The sequence below is a fragment of the Poecilia reticulata genome, chromosome 22 (assembly GCF_904066995.2).
Source record: "Poecilia reticulata chromosome 22, P_reticulata-male-v2, whole genome shotgun sequence".
Classification (NCBI taxonomy): domain Eukaryota; kingdom Metazoa; phylum Chordata; class Actinopteri; order Cyprinodontiformes; family Poeciliidae; genus Poecilia; species Poecilia reticulata.
In genome coordinates this window covers 14,460,720-14,486,715 of record NC_088851.1, presented here as the reverse complement: position 1 = coordinate 14,486,715, position 25,996 = coordinate 14,460,720, and the positions used below count along the sequence as shown (strand labels likewise).

The 25,996-nt window shown below is 38.0% G+C and overlaps 3 protein-coding genes across 4 annotated transcripts in view; all 3 read right to left on the bottom strand.

Moving 5' to 3' along the window:
* Positions 1-7,273: 7,273 nt before the first annotated feature.
* Positions 7,274-14,935, bottom strand: LOC103458668 (potassium channel subfamily K member 17-like). Its single transcript, XM_008399649.2, has 5 exons — positions 13,700-14,935; positions 10,301-10,415; positions 8,572-8,738; positions 8,285-8,453; positions 7,274-8,188 (listed from the first exon to the last, which is right to left on the bottom strand). The coding sequence occupies exons 1-5, from the start codon at positions 13,913-13,915 to the stop codon at positions 7,938-7,940; spliced, it is 918 nt and encodes a 305-aa protein (XP_008397871.1). The 5' UTR covers positions 13,916-14,935; the 3' UTR covers positions 7,274-7,937.
* A 159-nt stretch (positions 14,936-15,094) lies between these two features.
* On the bottom strand, positions 15,095-21,298 carry LOC103458667 (potassium channel, subfamily K, member 16-like). The gene is made up of 5 exons (XM_008399647.3): positions 17,330-21,298; positions 16,269-16,383; positions 16,022-16,188; positions 15,748-15,916; positions 15,095-15,566 (listed from the first exon to the last, which is right to left on the bottom strand). The coding sequence occupies exons 1-5, from the start codon at positions 17,540-17,542 to the stop codon at positions 15,355-15,357; spliced, it is 876 nt and encodes a 291-aa protein (XP_008397869.1). The 5' UTR covers positions 17,543-21,298; the 3' UTR covers positions 15,095-15,354.
* Positions 21,299-21,417: 119 nt separating this feature from the next.
* kif6 (kinesin family member 6) overlaps positions 21,418-25,996 on the bottom strand; it is a 52,868-nt gene continuing 48,289 nt past the window's right edge. The window contains exons 20-24 of one of the 2 annotated variants that reach the window (XR_532602.2): positions 23,884-23,973; positions 23,666-23,752; positions 22,852-22,967; positions 21,763-21,844; positions 21,418-21,627 (exon numbers count right to left, since the gene is read on the bottom strand). Coding sequence is in view for 1 of the 2 variants with exons in the window: in XM_008399650.2 (XP_008397872.2) it covers positions 21,605-21,627; positions 22,852-22,967; positions 23,666-23,752; positions 23,884-23,973 (316 nt within the window). In the remaining variant the exon portion in view is untranslated. The remainder of the gene's footprint in view (positions 21,628-21,762; positions 21,845-22,851; positions 22,968-23,665; positions 23,753-23,883; positions 23,974-25,996) is intronic. The other variant, XM_008399650.2, reaches the window with a different exon arrangement.

The window sequence follows — 25,996 nt, the reverse complement described above, 5'->3', positions numbered from 1 at the left end:
CATAATGTAATGATAAAAATTAAACTGTCATATATTTTAGATTCATTGCACACCAACTGAAATATTTCAGGTCTTTTATTGTGTTAATACTGATGATTTTGGCATACAGCTCATGAAAACCCAAAATCCCTGTCTCAAAAATTAGCATATCATGAAAAGGTTCTCTGAACGAGTAATTAACCTCATCATCTGAATCAACAAAGTAACTCTAAACACATGCAAAAGATTCCTGAGGCTTTTAAAAACTCCCAGCAGTAAGACTGCAGACCTGACTGTTGTCCAGAAGGCCATCATTGACGCCCTCAAGCAAGAGGGTGAGACACAGAAAGAAATCTCTGAACGAACAGGGTGTTCCCAGAGTGTTGCATCAAGGCACCTCAGTGGGAAAGAAAAAGTGTGGCAGAAAACGCTGCACAACGAGAAGAGATGACCGGACCCTGAGGAAGATTGTGGAGAAGGGCCGATTCCAGACCTTGGGGGAAGCAGTGGACTGAGTCTGGAGTAGAAACATCCAGAGCCACCGTGCACAGGTGTGTGCAGGAAATGGGCTACAGGTGCCGAATTCCCCAGGTCTAAGGTCAAGCCACTTTTGAACCAGAAACAGTGGCAGAAGCGTCTGACCTGGGCTACAGAGAAGCAGCACTGGACTGTTGCTCAGTGGTCCAAAGTACTTTTTTCGGATGAAAGCAAATTTTGCATGTCATTCGGAAATCAAGGTGCCAGAATCTGGAGGAAGACTGGAGAGAAGGAAATGCCAAAATGCCAGAAGTCCAGTGTCAGTGATGGTCTGGGGAGCCATGTCCGCTGCTGGTGTTGGTCCACTGTGTTTTATCAAGGGGAGGGTCAATGCAGCAGCTATCAGGAGGTTTTGGAGCACTTCATGCTTCCATCTGCTGAAAAGCTTTATGGAGATTATTTCATTTTTTAGCACGACCTGACACTTGCTCACAGTGCCAAAACCACTGATAAACGGTTTACTGACCATGGTGTTACTGTGCTCAATTGGCCTGCCAACTCTCCTGACCTGAACCCCATAGAGAATATGTGGGATATTGTGAAGAGAAATTTAAGAGACGCAAGACCCAAAACTCTGGATGAGCTTAAGGCCATCGAAGCATCATGGCCTCCATAACACCTCAGCAGTGCCACAGGCTTATTGCCTCCATGCCACGCCGCATTGAAGGCTGCAAAAGGATTCCTGACCAAGTATTGAGTGCATAACTGAACATAATTATTTCAAGTTTGACTTTTTTGGTATTAAAACACATTTCTTTTATTGGTCGGATGAAATATGCAAATTTTTTGAGACTGGGATTTTTGGTTTTCATGAGCTGTATGCCAAAATCATCAGTATTAAAACAATAAAAGACCTGAAATATTTCAGTTGGTGTGCAATGAATCTAAAATATATGACAGTTTAATTTTTATCATTACATTATGGAAAATAATGAACTTCATCACAATATGCTAATTTTTTGAGAAGGACCTGTATATGTATTTTTTATTTTTACACTGATTGCAGCAACAAGGCAGTTCAAAGTACTTCACATGGCAAAAACAAAACACAATAACCAATTATGAAACAAGCAATAAACATTACATACCATCATCAAAATCACCACTGATCAAATATATTGATCAGTGTTCTGTTTTTTGGCTGTTTTGCAGTTTTCTGGAAGTTTGTTCCACATATGGGATTTGTGGCACCTACTTTTGAAAACCAAGCAACCAAAACAGGTAGTAGGTTCTTTTCACAAACATATATGGTTCAAATCTCTTCTCGTCTCATTCTTGTGCTCACTTCATGTTAGTTCATGCTAGAATTGCAACTGGCTGATCATATTTCATGTCTCATATACTGCTGCCAGTGGGGGCTAACTAGATAAATCAGGCCCATTATAAATCTATCTCCCTTGCAGTCATTTCAATGAGAATGTGAGTAACGAGAGAAAATGAACAAGAATAAGAATGAATGTATTCAAAACAACTCTGACCGGGTTCTTTGTGTGATGTCACTATGGACTTTCAACTTGTTTCTGGGAGAACAGACTTTGCCTTTATAAAATAACAAATGAGTGATTATACTGAAAAGTCTGAAGGGTGGCTTTGAAGTTGAATAAAATGAGTTAAATAAAAAAAAAAGTTCACTCTAAATGTGTGTAAAATATGAAGTAGCATTCTTCGAATCTTCTTTTACAAAACATTACTTCCCTTCTGCAGTATTTTATTTTCACTACAGTCCCAGTTTTGCTGCATACGGTCCACGGTTCTGTTTCAGCCCCACGATTGGAGCAACAGCGAGTCTTACTTGTCAATGATTGCTAACCACAGCCATGTAGTGATGCAACCAACCGCTGCTAACAAAGCATTGATATGGTTTGAGACAAAATATTTGAAATTTCACTACAACTAACCGCAAAGTCATATTTCTGTCGTTCTGCAATGTCATGCTCCACAGTTTTTTTGGGGTTGAATATGAAATATGGTCTTTCTGGAATGTTTTATGGATCTCAATTTCATTTGAATTCATCAGAATGTGCTGATTTCCCCCCCCCCCCCCGGCAGTCAAAATGTGCTGTGTAAGCTAATATGATTTGCATAAACTTTCTTGCAGAAGATAACATGCAACTACTTGTATTTTACCATTGCCCTATTTTTTTTATTTTTTTTAGAAATGTTACATGAGGCTGAGGATTCTTGGCAGCAGTTTGTGAGCAAGAAAAAGAAATTCTGTGCAGGTTCTGTGTCTCTCTAGGTGATTATGTACAATAAATGTTAATGGAAAAGGAGCAACTTATATTGGTGTGTGCTTTTAGGAGCATTTCTTTATTCTTTATGTACTCAACCCATTTTGCTTAGTCAGAAGGGAGGCATGCTTTTAGTGTGATACAGTGCACAAACTTAAAAACTAAAGTCCCTAGCTACTCTTCCTCACAGTCATGAACTACTTTGAGTTGTTCTGACATATAAAATATCAATAAATTACATTTAAATTATTGGTTATAACTGAACGTCATGTAAGAAAGTCCAGAGACGTGAAGAGTTTTGCGAGACACTTAATGGGTGGGTTTTGGAAGTCAAGGATCATGCACCATGCGGTGTTTGCTGTCATGGAGAATGCTCACACATAGGCATTACTGTCTGTCCTCTCTCCCCCTGCTTGTATGCGTTTCGTTTTAAGAAGAAGCACTTTGTGCAGATAGTTGCTGCAACTTGTCATCTATGTAATCCATAAATACCTGGTTACTGCATTCACACGTCACCAGATCCTGGTACTGCATTTACCATTGAAGCAGTCACGTCACTTGCCTTTATAAATTGTGCTCAGAAAGATGCTTAGGTTCCCACGAACAAGCTAGAACCCGACTTTATAAATGGCAGCCGTTGCATGGAAGGGGATTTGGGAAATCTCTCAAATTTTCTTGTAAAATGAGAACCTGACGTCTTGAATTCCAAGGTGACGTCACACCGAACAAACCACAAAAGTAATGAGCTTATCTTGTGTAAATCAATTAATAGAAAAAAAAATACTTTACCACATTGATTCAGCTTAGAATATCCAAGGCTTGCCTGTGGCAATGAAATTAGGTGGATTTTTTTTTCTTACTGTGGTTAATATGCATGCAAACAGCAAAGTTAAGTCTATTGCACTTTACAATTCTCAATGAACCATGTCCAGAAAGGCATTCAGCTGGACGGCAGTCTTTTTTTTCAATCACTCTTTTTTCCCCCTCTACAATATTTTCACAACCCCCAGAGGGAATAAAAAAGAAAAGCTTAACTGCCTTCTTCTGCAGGCTGGAATCTTACACTTTCCCCTTAGATATTTCCACACTTTTTCCACCAACTTAATGTGTCTTTCATTGCTGTGCATCTGTCTAACACGTTCTCAGTTTCCGCCCCTGCTGCTTTCCGTCTGTCTTTGCTATTTACTCCATCTCAGAGTAGCCTGGCTTTATGATATATGAGCCTCAAGACGCCTTTGCATTTCTAACTAGAGTGCCAAAGCACAAGCGAGCGCACGACTCTTCCTCTCTAGACTTTGGGCCAATGACGTAATAGTCAGAAAAACTTGAATCAGGTCAAATTTTGGCTAAATATATACATGTTATTGCTGTAAAATTATATCGACTGTGGAGACATTATCAATATCGTGAATTTGCGTTATTCAAAGTATATTCTGTGTTTGCTTATTTGCCTTTATGTATTTCTACTATGCTTGCTCTGCACTGCCATCTCGTGGTTACCAAAGTTACTTCAGCACAAATGTATTGCACAAACCTGATCTTACAAATCGTCACCTCCAAAAATAATGACCTATTATGTCATTTTTTTTCTTTACAAAAGCTATTGTAGGCAAAATAAATTAATAAATAAATAAAGTAAAATAAATAATAATAACAACAATAATAATAATGAAAAATAAATAAATAATTTGGCAAAGAAAAAAAAAATGACTTAGGCCATTATCTTAGGGAGATGACAATATGCTACTGTAACTATATTGAACAGAAATCTATAAGTAAATAGCAAGCAGATATCATGCACAATAAGCCTTGCACATAAAAACTATGTTATCTGATTAGGTGTTTTCTCAAGTATCCATATCCGTTCTAATATTTGAATTTGCACCTGATACCAGCAGTAGACTAAAGAAAGAAATAAGTTTGAATATTGTTGAACTGATAAAATAATAAAGATGCAGATAAAACTATATTTTTTATTATAAGATGTCTTCATTATATTGTTAACTCCATCTTGTCTTTAAGACAACACCATATATTTCAAATGTTTTTTTTAAGCAAATATAAGATAGTTAATGCAAAACCACACACATGAACTCCTCTCGGAGAGTCATTAATCATATTATGCAACATAACCATTTGTCTCATATTTCAATCTCTAGATTTGAGGTTAGATTTGAAAGTTTAATTTGAACGAGCCTGTTTTTTAACCCTGATGTGTCAAAGACGGTTGGCTGCCAAGTGCCTTGCAGCTGGCAGCTGATGAGTTTGAACTGCAGACAGATTCAGTGGAGGTTTCCACTCTGCTTCGACCTGCTTCTATAGCAGAAGCACAATATAATTCCTCTACAGGATTTTAAAAACAAAGTTATTTGAGCAAGAATCATTTTTGTCACAGCTTCATCTTTGTGGAACCTTTTATTTATGTTTGTGGAAAGACAAACTGGGGGTACTTCAAATGTTTTGTATCAAGGCAACCTTGAATTGAGACAAGTATGAAAACTGTAAAATATAAAATGGCCTAGACTGTTTACATATTCTTTTCCAAACTTCCTGAACTTCAGTCTTTTTGTAAAGATGTTATTAGGCTTTTTGAATCCACCTCAAGTTGTACAGTCTACACCGATCTCTATGTTCGGTACCTGAGGATAATACCAGTACTTAAGCAAGTGAGTAAAGTAAATAAAAAATATTTATACAGCACAAGTTCCCATACAGACAAAGTGATTTACAAAAAGAGTAGCCCAAGAACATACAACGTACAATGCCGACAAAAAACCCCCAAACACAACACAGTCAAAAATGCATTTTACAAAAACCCATTGAAACTTTTAATAAAAATATTTTTAGCTGGTTTTTAAATGTATCAACAGAATCCAAAACTATACAGGCAGTGTATTTCCACAGTCTGGGCGACAACAGCTTGGAAAGATCAGTCTCTTTGAGTTCTGATGCAGATGTGTAGAGGACCACAAAAAGGTTCTGATTCAGTAACTTCAGAACATGGGGAGAGGCATATCTGTAAATCAAATCAACAATAGGCGAAGAAGCTTGTCCACGTAAAGCTCAGAAGGTTAAGAATAACATTTTAAAGTAAAACCTAGATCTGACTGTCAGCCAGTGTAGCAACTATGAAACATAGGCTATATGAGTTCCTCTGTTTGAGCCCAACAATAGTCTCTCTGCAGTTTTGAACAACCTGAAGAGCACCCAGCCCCTTCTTCCTGAACAAGTAAAAAGGACATTACAATAGTCCAGTTGAGAAAAAGGAGTGAATTATCATCTGAAGGTTACTTGTTGACATCAATTGTCTAAGCTTTGAGACATTCCTCAAATAGAAATATAAAAATAAACTGTTTTTAATCATCTGCTTAATTGATGCTCAATGGTAAAAAGCCTACTCAAAAATAACACCTAAGTCTCTGAGTGTCTGCAAGTCCTAAATCACCCAGTTACAGTTTAATGTAAGACACAGATTATCATTTGGAGTGGTCAACAAAATTTCAAATTTGCCTGGTTGTAGCTGGAAGTAATTGTTTTTTTGTTTTGTTTTTAACAATTGCCTAATGTTTGTTAAGTGATTATTGAAGAAGACAATTTCTGAAACTCAGGGATTAAATGAGGAGTATAAAAACATAATCAACTCATAATAACTGTTACTAAGGTGCTTAATGACATGAAAACGCAACAGGTCCCAGCATGGAGCCCAGAGGAACTCCGTGAAACTCTTTAGATCCAGACATAATCTGTTTTGCAGACACACTGAAACTCCTCCCAGACATCCCAACCGGATCCCTCAGTCTGTTTATCAAGATATCACTAAGTGTCAAAACCTTAGGAGAGATCTAACAAGTCCAGGGTGGTGTATTCTCCAAAATCTATTATTATCATAATGTCACTGGTAACTTTAAAAAGTTCTGTTACAGTGGTATAAAATTTACGAACACCAGACTGAAAGCAGCCATAAATGAAATTTTTTCCCCACCAGGCTGTAAATTGGGCAGCAGCAAAAGCCTTTTCAAAAAACTTTGACATAAAAGGGGTTTGGAAATAGGCCTATAGGTTTTATGTAATGTTGGATCCAAGTTGGGGTTATTTAAGTTTTCGTTCAACAATGGCACGTTTGAAAAAGATGAGGAACACCCAGTCAGAAGGGTAACATTAAAACCCCTAACAACCCAAAAAAGACCAATGACATAAAAAAATATAGGACCTCTATTTATTCAAAATAATGACGGTTAAAAACTGTCCCCCCGAAGCCAAAACAATGAATCAAAAATCTACTTTGTGGAAAAAAAAAAAATTTTTACCTACAGTAAAAATGTGAGAATTTGAGTGCAAAAATGGATGCTGTTGAAAGAAAAAGAACGTGATCTCTAAATTTTCAAGAAGTTTTAGCTCTTTGTTTTTATACACTTTCCTCTTTTGTGTGTGTGTGTATATATATATATATATATATATATATATATATATATATATATATATATATATATATATATATATATATGGACGTTTTCACTCTCTTAAAAACCTAAAGAGAGTGAAAAAACAAAAACAAAAAATGTTTGGATTCATGGAAACTATAAAAAAATAGAATTAGATTCTTCCTTTTCTTAAGAATAGGAAGAATCTATTGAAGATCTCTTCTCTCATCCCTGTGAGAGCAAAGAAGGGAATAACTAATTGCAGTATTTACACAACAGAATGTGTACAAGAACTGCTACTGACTGCAGTTTCTTCGTCCTGCCTGGCGCTGCATTCATGTAGCTATTTTCCTGCTGATAAAACCAGTAAAAGTGGTTCCCTTAAGTATTTAAGGAAATAACAAAATAAGACGATTACTTCTAAATGAAACATGGTTACTATTTTTACACAGATTCATGTATGACTATTTGCTGCATCTCTGGAAATTTGTAAAAGTGACACGTTCTACGCAAACTACAAACACAAACTGTATCTCCTCCGTGGAACATAATGAGACATGTCGCTTTCTTATTCGGCTCACTGGCCACTTATCACAACTTTACAACCTTTGATCAGTCACATGCTAATGAAGTGGCGATTATGAAGAATTACAGTATTTACAGCCTGATAGCACATGTACTCACGGCCTGTCACCAGTTCCCATATCCTAAATACAGAGCTAATGGTCGTGTAATTGACTCACTGAAACCTTCACCTTGTTGTTGTGGATTACTGAGTTATTGGAGGTTTCTTGATCTCGTCGTCATCCTCCATTTGAGTGTCAGGGTTGTCGTTGTCTGTGCTCTCAGACTCATCCTCAGTCTTCTCACCACAGCAACCTTTTTTGAGGAGGGCGTTAAGCCGCTCCAGGATGTCAATGGAGTGGTTGATGAGCAGAGCGAGCCAGGCCAGGCCAAAAAAGATCCACGAGGCCATGAGGACGCTGTACCAGTCAGGGTAGTCTTTGTCTGGATTACTATCTGGAAAGCACACACCAAAGAATCGTGTCTTTGTGACAATCAAGAATACAAGTTATGACAGTCAGTGGATGTTTGGGATTTAGGGTTGTGCTGTACCTGCTACGAAATCCCCAAAACCAATGGTGCTGAGGGTGATGAAGCAGTAGTAGATGGCCTGAGAGTAGGTCCAGCCCTCTTGCTGCTGGAACACAAGCATGGGCATGATGAAGAACAGGACGGTGCCACAGATGTAGCAAAACAGGTGGACAAAAAACCGGGTGCACCCCTGCAGTTTCACCAGGTAGAGAGAAAGAGAACAGTGATGTTGGTCACACTCCAAATAACAAAACAAAGCAAAACAAAACTAAAAAAAAATACTCATTTCGTCCTCATCACTTGCTTACCTTTCGTCCAGATTTGCCTTCCAGGTAGTCTGAGACATTTCTCTCCAATGCGAGCATGTACTTGCCCACTCTGTTGAGCACGACTACGTTGAGAGGAATCCCAAAGAGTGCAAAGAAGACACAAAAGATCTGACCAACTGTTGTGCTGGGGCTCATGTTTCCATAACCTGTTAAAAATAAAAACATTTTATTATCTCACTGTTTGATGGCAGATGAACTGCTTTAGCTTCATCTATGTAAATATTAATAATTAAAAATAACATTACCCTAAAGACTGATGGCGTGTACCAAGCCCATACCACCAACACCTCCACATCGTCCTTAGCTCATGGCATTAGGTGTTCACTATGGCCAGACATCTGGTCTCATTTAACATGCTGGTGGAGCTACTGGGCTTCAGACATTACTGGAGTTTTGCAAAGTCTGACCTCGGAGTGAATTTGCTGGGAGGTTCGTTCTTGGGAAGACTGTGTCCTTTAATGCCTTACAAAACTATAAATGTCCCTTGAACTTTTTTTTATTTATTATTTTGTCATGTCATGACCACAAAGTACAATATATTTCACTGAGACATTTTGGGATAGGCCAACACAAAGCCTTTTATTTTAAGTGGATTGCCATTTTCTTGGAAAGGTTTGCAATTATGACACACTCCTTCCATTTTTGGATAATGGATTGAACAGCGCTCTGTGAGATGTTCAGAGTTTGGGATATTGTTTTATAATGTAGCCCTGTTTCAACCTCCTCCACAACGTTATCCCTGACCTGTCTGCTGTGTTCCTGGGTCTGCATGGTGCTGTTTAGTTACCAGTGTTGACATTCACGACAAAAAAAAAAAAAAAAAGCTAAGGCGGTGGCTCCCAAACCTCGTCCTCAAGTATCCCTCTCCTGCATGTTTTAAGTGTCACCTTTCTTCCAAACGCCTGACTTAAATAAATGGGTGATTGCAGAGGAGGTCGTGCAACCATTGGAATCAGGCGTGCTCGAAGTAAGACGCATCTAAAACATGTAGGGCATTTTGGGGTATTTTAGGACCAGTTTGGGAACCATTTAGGTAAGGCATGTTAATACTTTTCAAAAGACTGGGATTTTTTTTTCTGTTTGAAAATAATCTTGAATGGCAAACTCTAAATTGGTTAGAAAAAGTCTTAGAACCCTTCTAAATAGGCACCAACCTTCTTACTTTCTTGAAGATTATTTTACTGCTGTCTTTTCACTTTGGTATCGTGTTGACACTCATCTTGTTTGTGTTCTACGGCAGTAAATCAAACCAAAACTGGTTTTATTGAGATGTCCATAGTACTTATGATCAGTTTAAAGCTGCTAACTTCCTAAATTCAATTCTATGGAAACTGTTCCTGTAAATGTAGCTGTAAATATGACTTAAGTTCATTTTCTGCCTCTGTTGCTCAGTAAATTGCGAGATCTTTACTATGAGGGTAAATAGAAGTAAACAGTAGAAATAGAATAAATAAAATAGTTATTAAATATGTTATAATACCAGTGCATAGCTGGCCTAGCCTTTAACTACTACTCTAGCTGTATTCAGAAAGCTAATAGTCTTGACAGAGTGAGCCAAACATAATCATCTAGACACACTGTTTATCATTATGACCTTCCTTTGAGATTAGATATCATTTTCAAAATTAGGTTGATATATAACTGGACAGGTTATCATTTTCAGCAAGTCATACTTCACAGGCAGTGTGTAAAAATATGTGACCCTGACCTATAGTTGTGACCACAGTGGCAGCAAACACAGCCGAGCTGGTGAATTTCCAGAAGCCGTCTGTGGTTTGGTTGCCTTTCAAACTCAGACCAGCTTTTGTTGCCACTTGAACAACCTAAAAGAGAGAAAAAAACAGTGAAAGCTGAAATTTTCTACTGTTTACATTTATCAATATAAATTGTGTCTATTGGACAGGGGTCAGACTTTATTAACCGCATGCAACTCCTGTACACAGTAATCTGTTCTACTTTTAGAATACCTTGGAGCTATTCTGGTCAATAAATCGTTGCAATCAGCATTCCACCGGAGAATATCTTCTCACCTCTGTGATCAAAGTTCAGCATCAAGGTGAGATATTATAAATACTGCAAACAAACAGGCTCAAAGTTTGCAACGCCATGTGAATAAACGACATGTGAATAAATGTCGTTTTATTCACACACCAGTGGCTTTACAAGTAAACACGCAGGGAATTAACTTAAATCTTAGACTTTCGTTCTTCCTCTTTACAAATTTAGACGGATTTGCTTAGGCACAATGCAAATCACCGTTTTCCTATTACTGAGTGGCAGGACAGTCACCTGGTCAATAGTTTAAAGTCGTTACATAAATTTGAACAGATGCCAAAGTTGCGTGTGCTTCTTAGGTGTTTTAATAAATGCCGTGGTTCTCCTAACAGAACACGGAGAACTTTTGTGGCCGATCAACGCCTTCCAGGTTTGACTCATGTAGGCAAAGCAGAGTTAAAAGTTTCCACAAGTTATTTGCATGAAAAAGGGGTTGCCTGTTTGTTACTACATGCTTTTTTTTCCCCCTTTTCTTTGTTGCTTAGATTCGATATCAAATCAAACAATCATGTTTGAAAAATCCGTACCTGCTCCCAAACTTCTATTGCAAATTTCTTCTTAATTATTCCAAAAATTTAAAAGGCTCAAACCAAAATTCCAAATTTTATGTGAGATTTATTTGAGCTCAACAAAAACCTATTTTTGACACTAATAAAATCAAAGGTAACACTTTATTTGAAGGGGTCTGCATAAGACTGACATGACGCTGTCATAAACATGACATAACATCTGTCATGAACATGAAGAAGAATTATGAATGTTTATGACAGTTGTCATTCAGTAAATAATGACACTTTTAATGCAAAGTTGCTCCAAAAGTTGCATTAAAAGTCCATTAAAAATGCCAACTTTGCATTAAATTATCATAATTCACAAAATCATGCAACGTTCATAAAGACTTCTTTATGTTCATGACAGGTGTTATGTCATGTTTATGACAAGTGTCATGTCAGTCTTATGCACACCCCTTCAAATAAAGTGTTACCACATCAAATTTTTTCTATGAAGACGTTTCCTTTAATTGATTCAACATTCAACTCTGTTATGAATTATATTAAAACAAATTCCATCGCGCACAGAAATACTGCTGTGTGTGGTATCCTCGTACCTTAAGATGTAGACATTTTTTCTGTAGTATTTTTTTCATGCTCATTTAAGTTTATTTTGTATTTCACAAGATGAATCACTCCATTGGGATTCAATTGAGTAAAGCTAATGGGTATTTTAATGATTTATTAGATGAAGGGATTGGACACCTGCTGCTTTGCATTTTGCTGGATCATAAACACCTGACTCGGTGTCTGTGTGTTTTTTCAAACTGGCTTACGTATCTAAAGTATCACTTGTCTGCAATCTGGATTTATCTCCTCTGCAAAGTCTTTCTCACTTCATGTGTTAGTGGTGTACTGTCCTGTATTGTGATGTTTAATAAGTTATAATCCAAATATCTGTAATCACTTGTTTTCAATGTGGTTTAGGCATCCCTCTACATGTTAGTTCTAGCTTCTATCCCCATGCCAAATGAAAATATCAACTTTTGCAGGTTTCCAGGAAAACCAGTGGTTCTCTTTGCTGCCTCTGGTTAAGAGTTTGCAACTTGACTAAGTTAAAAAGAAGAATCCTGCTGAACCAAACATGGCTCAGAAGGTGAAAAAGTTGCCTTAGTGGTTGAATGTGTCTCCACCTTACTCCTGATAGTGGTACTGAGGGATTAAATAAGACAGAAGTTATAGAAGTTGTTTTGATAGCTAGCCATATGCCATGAGCTGTATTATTTGAAGTAATTGGTTTGCAGCTTAGGTGAGTCTTTTTATTGCCTGTTTCAGCAATTACACACTTGGTGTCTCTTAACCTCCACTATCTATTGTGCTGTTCAAGGGTGCACTTGTCGTTAAAAGGAAGCCCGACTTGATGATTCTTTAAGTGTTTTTTAAACGGGTACCCAAAGTAAATCTAGATCATTACTGAAAACTGAGGTTGAGTTTTGATCTCTTTACCCACAGACAAGAGACCAAGATAAATATACCTGACAAATCTAAACTGGAACACCATCATAGAAAAATTGGATTAGCAGTTCTGCAGAGAGAACATCAGTTATGATTTTAGGTTTCAGGACTAACGAGTAGAAGAGATAATGTCGCATGACACCTCAATTTTTTATGACTCACATCCCCAAACACGTTTAATGTGCTCTCAGATGTAAAAGCACAAAAAACTTGTTCAGGACTGAATTACTGTGCAGCTGCAAGATCTGCTTAGGGTTCAGAATGGGCTGTATGTGTCTTTTTAATATCATTACTGTATAACAACCAAAACTATCAATGTATTCAGGAACATAGCGGATTCAAATTTGCTTTTGCATCTAAAGGACCTTCACTTACTTGCAGGTTATTAATAAACTGTGATGCTGGATGGTTTTACCCAGATTCTTCTGTCCCAAAACCATCTAAACATGGAGCCAATTGTTTACATTTTTGCTGTCTTCTCGTTCATCTGATGCATATCATAGCATGTTTGATGGTAGGGAGTTTATGGTTCTTGAGTCTGATTATTTTTTGAGCAAACATTTTCAGGACTAAAGAGTAAAGTAGATACGTTTGTTTCTTAATTCCACGCATGGTTAATAATAAAATGAAGGTTTCTAGTTGAGGGCTACCAGAGAGTTTAAAGGTCACCCAACTGCAATTTAAATAAAATTAAAATCTGATGGCAAAACATACAAATTCTTTATTTATTTTTTTAATTTTGGTTTTCTGTTTCATGATGTGGATTCCTCTGCATTAATCAAAATTTAAGAATTGCATACAGACCTGCTGTAGCTACATTTAAAATCTACTAAGCAAATGACACAAAAGTGTGTAAGTTTATTATTTTTTTATAGAATCATAATAGGTTGTGATCCATTATGACTGCAGATATTTAAAAGGAAAAGTGATCTTGACTGATTTATTCATGTACTGTATGTATCAATTAGGAGTTTACATGTCTACGTTATACTTCATATTATTTTAACTAATCCATTTAATCATATTTAAACTTCTGAGTACCTTACCTGAGCCACTTCCTCCAGACCTTCTTGGTTCAGGCAGCTGTACGTCATTAGCAGCCTCTGTTTGTTGAGGAGCAACTGGGAGAGATCCTTCCTTCCAAGATCTCCTTCCAGCTTCCAGAAAATCACGCCACCAATCAGCACGTAGGCCACATAAATCAAGCCAAGCATGAGAATGGATGGCACCCGGGCCAGATTGAGCATCTCCTTCACTTCCATGTTGGCCTGGCAGTCCGAACGTTGACGTCCAGTTTTAGCTCAAAGCCTCAGCCTCTGCAGTCAGGTGCAGAGAGTAGAGAGGGTTTACCTGGCAGACTCACATCACAGGCAAATGAACCTTCCCAGAGCACTACTGTTTGAATCACTTCACTGGCCTGACATGCAAATCCAGAGGAGCAAAGCAAGATAAGGGAGACACGGCAGCACGAGCAGGAATGTACAATGTCTTGGAAAAAGTAAGATATGCACATCGCTTTAAAGTTTCTCACATTTTGTCAGCTTAGAACCAAAATCTTTAATGGGAAGTTTGAGATTTTGTGTGATAACAACACAATCTCTTTCAAAATGATACCCCTTAATAAAAAAAAAAAAGAATAACTAGTACCATCAACTGTCTTTGGAAGTCCCCTAATAAGTAAACAGTCCACCAGTATGTGATTTAATCTTGGAATATGTCTAGCTGTTCATTTGTCTCTAGCTTTGCAAAGCTGACAGCGGTGCAGCCTAACAGCCTAAAACTGTTTGCTGCAATGCATTGACAGGTTGTTCTGAAAAGTATTGATTCGTCAGGAATGAAGACGTATGGATGCGACATATTTCAGATTTTTATTTCTAATAAACCCTGCGTCCTCTTCCTTCGACTCCATCGTTGTGCAACACTTTAATGTTGGTCAAATACAATAGGAACAAAAACATGAAAGTTTGTGATTGCAATGTGACAAATTGTGGAAACGTTCCAGGTGTCTGAGTTCCTCTGCACGGTGTCTTGAATGAACGTCAGATGTGTGTATTTAGTGTTTTCAATTTTGTCTTCTGAAAAACACAAGGTAGTGTCAGGTGAGGGCCATCCTCTTTTTTTTTTTTTTTTTTTCCACCTCGCATCACCATCTTGATTAATGTGTTGGTTTAAGATAGCCGTCCGTGCTCAATTCACTAGAGTCTCCTGTCAGCACACAAGCACAGATGTGGACTGACATCAATGAACACACAGAAAACACACACACACACACACACACCCACGCACGCACACCTACACACACACACACACACACACACACACACACACACACACACACACCCACACACACGCACACACACACACACGAACACGCACACACACTATGTGACACGGTGTCATGAAATAACAGCCCAGATCTGAGCTTCCTGTTTGAACATCTAATCATACGGGTGGGAATCAGAAGAGAACAAGGAGAAGATAAACACCAATCATATAATGGAAAAAACAGATGATCCCCGATCAAGCAGGCTTTCACACTGAGGTAGAACACAATATATCACCAATATATATATATATGTATTAAAACTGCTGTTGCCTCTTCTTGTATTAAGAGAGATCTTAGAGAGAGAGAAAAAATAAACATTAAATAAAGTATTAACCTGCAGAATAATATTACTTGAAAGAATTTTAAAGTCCATTGTCAGATCTTTGATGTGACTTCTAATTTACTGGAGGAAACTTCCTCATCCTCTTCTTTGTGCTTCTTAAAACCCGGGTGAGTCAGGATAACCAGGTTCTCCATGATCCTCACTCCCATGTTGAGGATAAGCGCGAGCCAAGCAAGCGCAAAGATGATCCAAATCCCCGCAAGGCAGCGGTACAGGGAGATGTACTCCTTCCCTGGGTCGGTGCCTTTAAGCAGAAACATGTAAGAATGCGTTAAGTGAGTTTTGTCTGAGTTCACAGCGCACTTTAATCTTCTAACGCCTCGCTGACTTATACAGCAGAATGAGACCTGGGAGCTTTAGGCAGACAGAGGTGACCGCTGCAGCCTTTCTAGCACACTAGTGGCTTGATTGTGGTCTCTACTCACCCACTACATAATCTCCAAAACCAATAGTGCTGAGGGTAATGAAGGCAAAGTAGAAGGCCTCTCCAAACGTCCAGCTTTCCACATAACTGAACAGAAGAGGAGGGATGACGAGAAACAGCAGGCTGCCGGTGATGAAGAACAAACTGACTGCCAGGGCTTCCACGGCTTTCTGGGACAGAAAAAAAAAAAGAAAAAGCAAAACTCTTTATTTAGCCAATATATGCGACCATCAGTTATACGCTGCATTGCAGAATGAAGAGAACCATGTCAGAACCTTGTGAGGGACAACCGCCACCATTCCTGTCTCTAGCCGACCCAGATGAATGGTCAGACACTTGCCCATTTGCTTCAGGAAAGCCAGGTTCAGAGGAATACCACAGAGAGCGTAAAACACACAAAACACCTGACCGGACACGGTGCTCGGGGAGAGGTTTCCGTAACCTGTGAACCAGACAAGAGAGGCATAATGAAGCATCATATTTTACAACAACTAGAGCCTAAATGGTAAAATATCAATCTACCAATGGTTGTGACGACAGTGCCTGCAAAAAAGAAGGAGCTGCTGAAATCCCAGTTGCTGGGGTTGGTTGAGTTGCCTGAGGGGTTCACTCCCTTTTCCCAGGCATATAAAATCACCTGCAGACAGAGTAACATGCACATACATCAGCAATGACTGATAGGCTTGAACAGAAATATTCTTGCATAACCAAACTTAGCTTGAACTTTTTTTTTTTAAATCTACAATGAGTTTTACATTAATTTCTTTTAGAATAAAGTAATGAGTTAGCTGAACCAGGTAAAATATTTTCTTAGTTTTTCTGATTTAATGTTAGGTAACCCCATATTTGTCAGGGTAAATTACATCAGACTTAATGAAATATTTGGTTTTCAATCAGCAAGACTTGCACAACTGAAGGTAAAAAAATATATTTTGTTTAATTCACGTTATAGGGAATAAAATTGAAATTTCATAATACTTTTTAAAAAGGTAACCAATGACTAGTAATATTAAAAACAAATTATATAAAACCATAAAAACTAAATAAAACTAAACAGGTAAAAAGAAAAGGTAAAACATTGCCGTCATTGTCAAGATGAATAAAGATAAGCCAATAGATTGGGAATTAATTAACATATTTTACTGTAATCATTTTTAAAATTAATTTTAATAGATCTTTTAATGAGGGCAACCCCTTTTAAATCCTTGAATTAAATCACTTTAAGAAAACTTTTTAAGGTCACCAGGGTAATGATTTTGCCAAATGTTATAAATTACAACACACTTATTGATCTTTCAAACCAGTTACTGTAAAACCATTTATTGCGGTAAGCCTGACCTAATAATAAAATTGATTTTTCAGCTTTACAAACCAAATGTACCAAATATTGATATAATGAATTAGTTCTATTTGTATAAGACTGAAGCCTTTGTCAACCACAAAGTGGAAAATAACTCCAAAAACCATGCATTTTAACCTCTCCTAACCTAAAGAAATATTTCAGATTATTAATAATAATAATAATAATAATAATAATAATAATAATAATAATAATAATAATAATAATAATAAAAAATGGAAACCTGGACAAACTTCTCCAAGGCAGGACCATCCAAGCAGGTGTAATTAGCCAGGAAGTGTAATTTCTCCAGCTGAAAGTGGTTTCTGTTGTTGCTCTCGGCTTCTCTTTCCAGAATCTGGAAGATGATGGCCCCGATCAGCAGGTATGTGAAGTGGGCCAAAATTAAAAGTGCTGTCCAGTTCACTTTGACCCGAGCCAGGTGAAACCACGCCATTAACGCCCCCCTCCCCCACAACACCAGAAAAAGACAAAAAAATTGCTGGTGCCCAAGGTCAGAAAAAGCATAAAAGTGCTCTAAAAAAGAGGAATATTGAATTTCTATGTTAAGTAGTTCTTGTGAAGTTCTCCAAATAGATGTCCTGTTACTTCAGAAAAATGCATTCTTCTTAAAAAAAGAAATGAGGTATTTTGAAAAAGGCAGTCCTGCTTAACATCACAGCTGCTCAGGCTGATGTTGTATTTCTCTCTGAACGGCAACGTCTTCAGTCTGATTGGTCAGAGGAGCATGGGTGCTGATTTCTGGGTTACCGAGGTAACGGCCAAACTCTTTTCCTCAATTAGCGAGCGACATCTGCTCCCAAGCTTTCCCCCGTTTCCACTAATAAGGAAGCAGTGGCAGTATCTTGTCAGCAGAACAAAAGTTAATGTTTTACCTGCTTTCCATTTGACACCCTCAGATGTCGGTCTCCTACTTTGGGATCTGGAGGTCGGCGGTGCTTTAATTTTATAAATGTGAAATCTGTCAATAGGTTAGTGGAGCTGCTCTGGAAGTTATTGCAACCCTTGGTGTACGGAGTAGAAAATAAATCTAGAGCAGTATTTATATCATTTGATCTGATCACATTTTGTGTCACTGCATCCAAGAATTTTTATGCATTTTATTTGATGCCTAAATAAAATACAGTCCAGCCGTCAATGGTCAGAAGCTAGGGCCGCTAAGGACTGTTAGGCTGCAGAAGACTTGAGACTCAGGAAACAGTTCATCTTGATGCCTAAAGGCGAACCCCTATGGTTATTTATGGGAAATAACCATAAACATGCAGAAAGAGCTACACTAGAGAGGTTTATATTAAAGCATGTACTTGTTTTGAAATAGTCCAGTCAAAGTCCAGACCAAACTTCCATTTCGAATCTGTGGCAACACTTAAAAACTGCTCTGCGTCGACTCTCTCTATCAAATAAGTGGTTGAAAAAAAATAAATAAATAAATTGTCTCTATATGTTCAAAACTGGTAGGGACACGCCAGTTGCAGGTTTAAGTGCAGTCATACGAGGCTCTGAAAAGCATTAGCAGAGTTGAGCTAAATATAAAGGCAAGGCATTGTTTTAAAAATAAAATCTACATGAATACAAATTTAAAAACCTTGTGCCCTTTCGCTTTATGAATATGCTCTATGTTTTTGACGATCTGTCACATAAAACATAAATAAATCACCCTGAAGGTTGTGATTTCAACAAGACAAACCCCCACATTATCAGAGCTTGTATCTGAAGCCAAAGGTTTTTGTTTTTAGTTTTTCACTTTTATTCTCAGATGCAAGCCCGGATACATGTGGTATTTTGTCTAGTTCGTCTAATTCAGTTGCTTTACAACTTAACTTTTTAAAGTCTTACCAGTATAAATGCTCAGTCTTTTTACAAGTCAGCTGGAACGGTTTCTGCACATTTTCCATCACATCTGGAACCAGAGCCGTTCGTTGTCACACGGGACGAGTTTGAAACATTTCTTGAATATAAACCAAGGAACTAAGCACTTCAAAAACCTTTTTATAATGAAGCATCATTGATAATCCTGGCATCATGTTGAAATGTGGCTGAATAGATATTACCTCTGCAGTTTATTACACCACCGGGCTACTGCTTAGAGACGTTCCAAATTATCCAAGAGAATTAAGATCCTTTTAAAGTGAAAATTGTTTCCTTTTTCTTAAGCACCAACTGTGTTAAGCAGGTGACGAGTTTTTATTCCAGAATGTTTTTAAGCCTTCTTTAATTTGAATAATGATGCCGGTATGGTCTCACCGTGATTAATTAGAACTTAGCTGGATTGCAGGAAATTTGGAAAACCTTATTTAGAGAGAAGGCAAATCCGACACTGCTAAAGTGTGCCTGCCTATTTTCCATAAACTTAAGATGGCTTCCTGTGACCTCACCACTCTCTGTTTACAGCTAGTATTTTACTATGATGATCCTACCCAGTTTGTCAAAGACTACACCACACCCACAGCTGCAGCCTTAAACGACTCTATGGGACAGCACTGGGATGCAGCTACGCTAGTACATAAAGGAGATAAATCGCCTCGACTCAGGGCCACTATGGTCACTGCTAAGTCATGGCAGTGTAGATGGGCCTCATGTCTTGCAAATGTTTCTTCTGCTGCTTTTGCTGCCACAAGTCTCCACCACAGACCAAGTTTATATACGATTTCTTAGTATTTTGTAGATTTGGTTTTAAAACTGTGTGAGTTAGGTCAAAAGAGCTGGGTATTGTTAGTTAAATGCCAGGATAATGACAGAATGTGTTTATTACTTTCTTCAAATGATTTCTATGAGAAAGAGCAGAGGTGTTTAAGTGTTTAGGATGATGGCTTTGTCAGCTTCTAATTCACAACATTTCAGTTCATGTGTGGCCCCACATGCAGATGAACTGGTGGGGCCACACATCAAATGCATTGTTTCCTTGTGTGACATGGGGAAAAAAAATCATCTGGATCAGCATGGATGGCATAAAAATTACGGGGAATGCATACAATTTAAGAATGATATTGAAATGTTCTTTCTAAATATTGCGACAATACTGGTTGTGATAAAAGCACATTTATCTCACAACTCTTTTTCTTTCCTTCATCACAATGCGTATACCACTCTCTATAAGCTTTCTGATAACAGTCACAAATAGGCATTAAAAGTAAAAATAAATGCAAATGGCTAAATATATTATCATCAGGCAGAATTTTAATGGATGGCACCTTAAGTATTGTAGCCCAATAAATATTAATCCGTTCGATAATTTGTGATTGCAATATTGTACACATTCTTGTTGCAATAGGGACTGTGATGTGATTGGTTGTATACATACATATTGGTTTATATTATAAATATACGAATTGAACACATCCGGGAACTGAATCGGATCCCCTATACTGTAATGCGAACTAAATAAAACTCAGTTTCTGTCCACGGTGTACCCCGCCTTCTAGATGATAGATGAATGGATTTCTACTATTCCATATTACCTTTAAACGGATCATAAAGCATTTCATGCAGTTGTGGAAATGGCGTTGACGTTACGGCGACGAGATGTAACAGATAGGACTTTAAAGGGTGAGTTGTCTTGGAGAAATATCCAAGGCAACGAAAGAGCCCAAAACTGAATGCAAAGTGTGCAACTTCTTGTCATCCATCAAACAAATTAATGCAAAGCAATGCAAAATGTTGACAAGTTGTTTGATAGGTATAGGTGGATCGACTGTGGCTGGTTGGATCTTCTTTATGGCTTTAAGCAGAACAGCTGCAAAGACCTGAAGTACACAGCCGATTGCTTGTTTTTGTATGATGGCCTCAAGGTTTTCCCAGAATTTAAGAATAAATTTACCTAGTAATGGACCGTCTTCCTGAATTTTCTTTACTTTACATTTGTTCTTACACGGAAGATCCCCATTTGAGATTGACAGAGAAAATTGTTCTAGATAACTGTCCTGGTGAGCTGAATAAGAAAATAGGATTAAAAAAGTCAACACATAGCACAGGTGCTATTTATAGCATCGTAAAAGTATTTTTCTCTGAGGACAAAACTGCAAAATATAAAAACTTTGTACCCTGGCAGCGACTTGTTTCCTATAGTGCAGGACAACAGCACAATCAAGTGATGGCTCAGGCATCTCACAGTTGCTTTACTTTTGCCCTAATTGTTTAGGCAAAGCAATGAAAAGCTTTATTATTCACACTATAGTTTTATATTAATTGGCAAAAAAATTAATAGAGCAAACTCAGCTGGAAATATAAAAAACAAGCACTTCTTTCTAAATGTTGAAACATCATGTCACCAATTAAAAAAGTTTCACAAGATTTCAACAAATACTGCGGCTCTTTTCTGGTTATTCTTATGTCTTTTCTCTGTTGTTTTATTAGTAAAAGGGTTTAGATCAAACGTTAGACACAGTCAGTGGTTTATGCTGCTGTCCCAGAATAAGAAAGCATGAGTGGTCTGTGGCAATACAAATTCCCAGACCATTCGTTTTGCCTGGAAGTGATGATATGGCTCCTCGTTAGAACTTCACTTCACATCTTTACCGGGGCCTAAAATACACAAAGCACAAACCTACTTGATTAGTGGCTATTATATCTAACACAGCACAGATTTGACAGATAGCAACACTTGGTGCACTTCTCCTTTCATCAGTTAGTTAAAAACTAAACTCAACTCATTTGTACCTCATGTAGACTGTTTTTTCTGTGTTGTAAAAAAAGTAGTCTAGCAGCTCAAGTAGCCTATGACCTCAGCTTCTCTGAATATCTGATGACAAAATACAACACAGGCAAATCTGCTGTTGGCAAAGCAAACATCTACACAAAAGTTAAAATGGGAGAACCAACAAATCTACTGAGATGTGATTTCTCTGAGCAAATACGTCAAACTGCTCTTTATGTAATCTTCTACATAAATACCGTAACAACCGTAACATCAGAAAGTGTAAAATGAATAGTAGAACTGAACACCTGGCAAGACGAGGTAGATTTAGGTTTAGGGTTTGCACCAAAACTAACAGGCCACGAGACATTTAATCTGAAAATCAGCCAATAGGCCAATGGCGGCACTGGTGGTGATCTAAATTGCTTAGATCAGGGTGTCAGACTCTAGTTTTCGAGGGCTGCTGTCCTGCAACTTTTTGATGTGCCCCAAGACCAACACACATGAATGCAAGGACTGGGTCACCTCCTCATCCCCTCAAGCTCTACAGAGTCCTGTGGGTGAGGTGTGTGGGACCAGAGATGCATCTAAAAGTTGCAGAAGGCCTGGAGTTTGACAGCTGTGGCTTAGATCAAAGTGTATGCATGTGTCAGAAGGGCCACGCTGAAATCCAGTGGGGCAAAACCTGGAAAAACTCAAGTTTTTTTAAGGCACTGTATTGTCTGATGAACTCAAGCAATTTCATGCTAACAAAACTTTGTGATGCATTGTAATTCATCACACCACTAGAGTGCAGTGTTGAGCACCCATGAGTACAGTTTGCACCCATTTTTGTGTGCAAGCTGTATTAGTGCGTGCCTGGGTATATGATCTTGTATTTGAAACATTTTAAGTCTCAATAAGAAGCAGAGCTGCTTTTGGTTTAGGGCTTAGGTTTAGGACTAAGGTCTGAGTTGAGTTTAGGGTTAGGGGTGTACTGGTAGTGGTTTGGTTTAGGATAATTGCCGGGTCTAGACTATTGAAATGGATGAAAACATGAATGGAAGTCAATGCAAAGTCCTACATGTGAGAGAATGTGTGTGTAAGGGTAGGTGTGCATGTGTGTGTGTTACCTATCCTGCTGAGGAGATTTTTCCGGGCCATAACAAATGCCAGGATGTCAGAATCAACTTCCTGATCTCCAGTCAGTGGAATGGAAGAAGACGTGAGGGTTGTTGCGGAAAGGTCCCTGAAACGTACTTGTGGTTACTCCAACATGCCAAGGGTTGAAATTTGTCTTTTTTTAAAAAAGTGGTCATGTTTGTTTTGGAGCAGGCACAAAAACAAGTCTTCAAGTGACCCCTGCATGAAACATGTAAACTGTTCACGGAGCAAAATTTAAAGCAGAAACTTTGACAGAGAACAGCTCCTTGTGTGTCAGAGCCTCGCTACAGAACAAAAGTGGGTCTGTGCTGCGAGTGCTTGTTTAAGAGGAAGCATATACATATTACAGCGAGTGTTTAACAGTGGCTGTAAAACGGAGCTTTCAGCGTCTGGGTTAAAGCGAGACTCTTTTGATTTGTGAACACCACTCGCAGACGTTACTTCACAAAGACATTAAAATTTATGACGGCTCTTGTAAGTGAAGAAAAAACACAGAAGAGCTATAAAATCTGCAGGTCTGGGCTGTATGTATGGATTTAGGAGTCATTGCACACATACTATTGTGTGTGTATGAAAGTATTAATTGAAAAAATTAGGAAAAAAAAAAAGAGGCTTAATTTAGTTAGTAGGAGTCGCAGCTCATACAATGGATGCCAGAAAAATACATTTCCCAAGTTAAACTATTTCAGTCTTCTAATTAGCGTTTCAAAGGAAGCAAAAATTGGTTTAATTCACATATTCTGGATGCTTTTTAGGTCTGTGATAACCCTCTGGATAATGTACCTCCAGTATGAATTCTTACTCTCCTCTTGGGACTTGTTCCAGGCTGACCAAACTGGTGCTGGAAGTTTGTCTATGGGTTCAAGACAGCTGGAAGTAAGACAAATTGAGTTATTTCCACTCTCAGCTTTAAAAAAAAAAATTGTTTTCAAACTCCAATGTAGTACAATCTAAACATACTTTCCTGAAATAAAAGAAGAGATAATTAAGAACTGACTGACCTCAGATCAGGAGCAGAAGAGACCGAATTGTCCAGATTTGTGTCCTGCTTTGACGGAGACTCCTTCATTGTGCTGCTTAGCTCAGGAGCGCTGTGGAAGAAAGCAGAGCCTTTCATAAAGACGGAGATAACGTCAAAGTAATACCACAGGTTTGTGTTTGAAACATGGAAGTTATCTGTGTCCTCTTCTTTCTACCACCAGATGGAGCTACAGCATAAAGCAGCCAGAAGGTTTCTTCTGCAGGTTCATCAACATTAAACACAAGGTTTCTTTTTAAAACACAGGAGGCCAAGAACGTGCTTTTTAAACTTTTATTTTCCTGTTTCAACAACATATGACATGTCTGACTTTTATTCCATTGTATTGTGTAAACAATTTGCGTTTTATCATTTTTGTTTCATAACTCAAGATAAACCTGCTGCTGCATTTTTAAACTCGCAAAATAATCCAAAAATAATGCCTTGTCACTAACAACTGTCTCGTACACAGGTTACTTGGAGAGAGAGGACGCTGAAGTTTAATGGTGTTTTTGTCCAACTTTTGTGTAGATGCATCTTAGGTGTGCAAAAAAAAATATTGATTCTCGTGAGTGGCTGACATTATCTGTTGTAATCACGCTTCTAATGCAAAACCAGAACGAAAACGTCTCCTTTGATGTTCTTGTTGCAGAAATTAGAATGTATAAATTAGATCTGGTGGGATGTTAAGGCTTGACCTTTTGAACAATTTGTCTTCATTACTTTGGGCCCTCTAGCGAGTTTCTTCCAGGCTTGTCCTGCATTCAACTCAAGTCCTCTTTGGCCATGTAGAACTAGAGAAAGATTCCCACAGCAGGATGGTGCCCCCATCATGATTTGTAGTGGGGATTTTGTGTTAAGGGTGATGATCATTGTTATTTTTTTTTTTGCCACAGAATGTTTTGCATGTCGGCCAAAAAGTCCAGCTTTGGGTTTTCTGACCAGAGCCCATTCACCCACATGTTTGCAGTGTACCCTGCATGGCTTGTGGGAGATTTTACAGGATTTCTTATGGCTTTCTCCTTCCAGCTCCTTTATAGAAGTCAGAATTGTGGGGTGCGCCAGCCTGGCAACAGATGCAACTTCTGCAGAGCTACAAAAGCCCTCTTGAGTGCTTCTCTGATTAAAGCTACCCTTCGAAAATGATGTATCCTTTTCCGTTCACTTCACACACATTGCGAACATACGCTGAAGCTTGTGGTTGGAAAATGGAAAAATGGAAAAAGTAGTTTTCAAAATTGTGATGAGAATGATTTTATTTCTCTGTTCAGCTCTGAGCGAGCTTCAAACTATGACACATGTATTAAGTGCAGTTTGCATAAGGAATTTACACTTGATGTGGATTCTGCAATTTCTTTGTTCTTTCTTTCTAGTTTTTTCTCATTTCAAAGTGAAAATAAGAAAGAAACGGGAGCAAATAAAACCTTCCTGGTTGCATTATGTCAGCAAATAAAGTAGCATATTGTAAAACGGCCATATGGTAGTAAACACTCGCTAACAGCAGACATGAGAGGAATCGTTTCTGTGATCAGTCTCGGAGGAAAGCGTTGACAAACTCTGGGCTCATTCCCTCACTGTGTGTGCATTAATAACTGTCATCAGAGTTACTATAGATTTAAGATGATAAATACGGGCTGTGATTGTGTTGTGAATGTCCTCTGGCTGACGGCGTCACAGATGGTGAAGCAAATGCACACAAACGCCTGAAAGTGATGACAAATATCCAATGTCTGTTCCATGCAAGTCAGCAACCAGAAGCACGTTGTTGAGTAATCAACTAATTATGAAAGGGTAAACATTAATGTATTTTGTAGAAATACGTAATTGACGACAACTTTTTTTTTTTCGTGCAACTTGTGACAAACAATTCATCTCAATTTAAATTTAATCAGAAGGTGTATATCTTTGAAGGTGTTTAAGCAGAATGAATGAATGAATGAATGAATATACTTTATTAATTCCAGAGGGAAATTCACATCTCAGTACAGTTCATGACATAACATATATTTGGTTGTCCTAAGTGTTTTTTTTTTTATTCTTTGAAAAAACAACACATTCTTCACAATAATCTTTTCAATTTTGGGCCTAAAAGGGCA

Bases quoted from the DNA above. Each gene is read 5' to 3' on its own strand.
- LOC103458668 (XM_008399649.2), bottom strand. From the start codon at position 13,915: ATGGAAGTGAAGGAGATGCTCAATCTGGCCCGGGTGCCATCCATTCTC. The intron at 10,416-13,699 runs GTAAGGTACTCA...TCTCTCTTTTAG, and splicing joins GTCTGGAGGAAGTGGCTCAG to GTTGTTCAAGTGGCAACAAA. The intron at 8,454-8,571 runs GTAAGCAAGTGA...GTGAAACTGCAG, and splicing joins AAGGCAAATCTGGACGAAAG to GGGTGCACCCGGTTTTTTGT.
- LOC103458667 (XM_008399647.3), bottom strand. From the start codon at position 17,542: ATGGCGTGGTTTCACCTGGCTCGGGTCAAAGTGAACTGGACAGCACTT. The intron at 16,384-17,329 runs GTTTCCATTTTT...CTCTGTCTGCAG, and splicing joins CCTTGGAGAAGTTTGTCCAG to GTGATTTTATATGCCTGGGA. The intron at 15,567-15,747 runs GTGAGTAGAGAC...TTCTGCTTAAAG, and splicing joins TTTTGGAGATTATGTAGTGG to GCACCGACCCAGGGAAGGAG.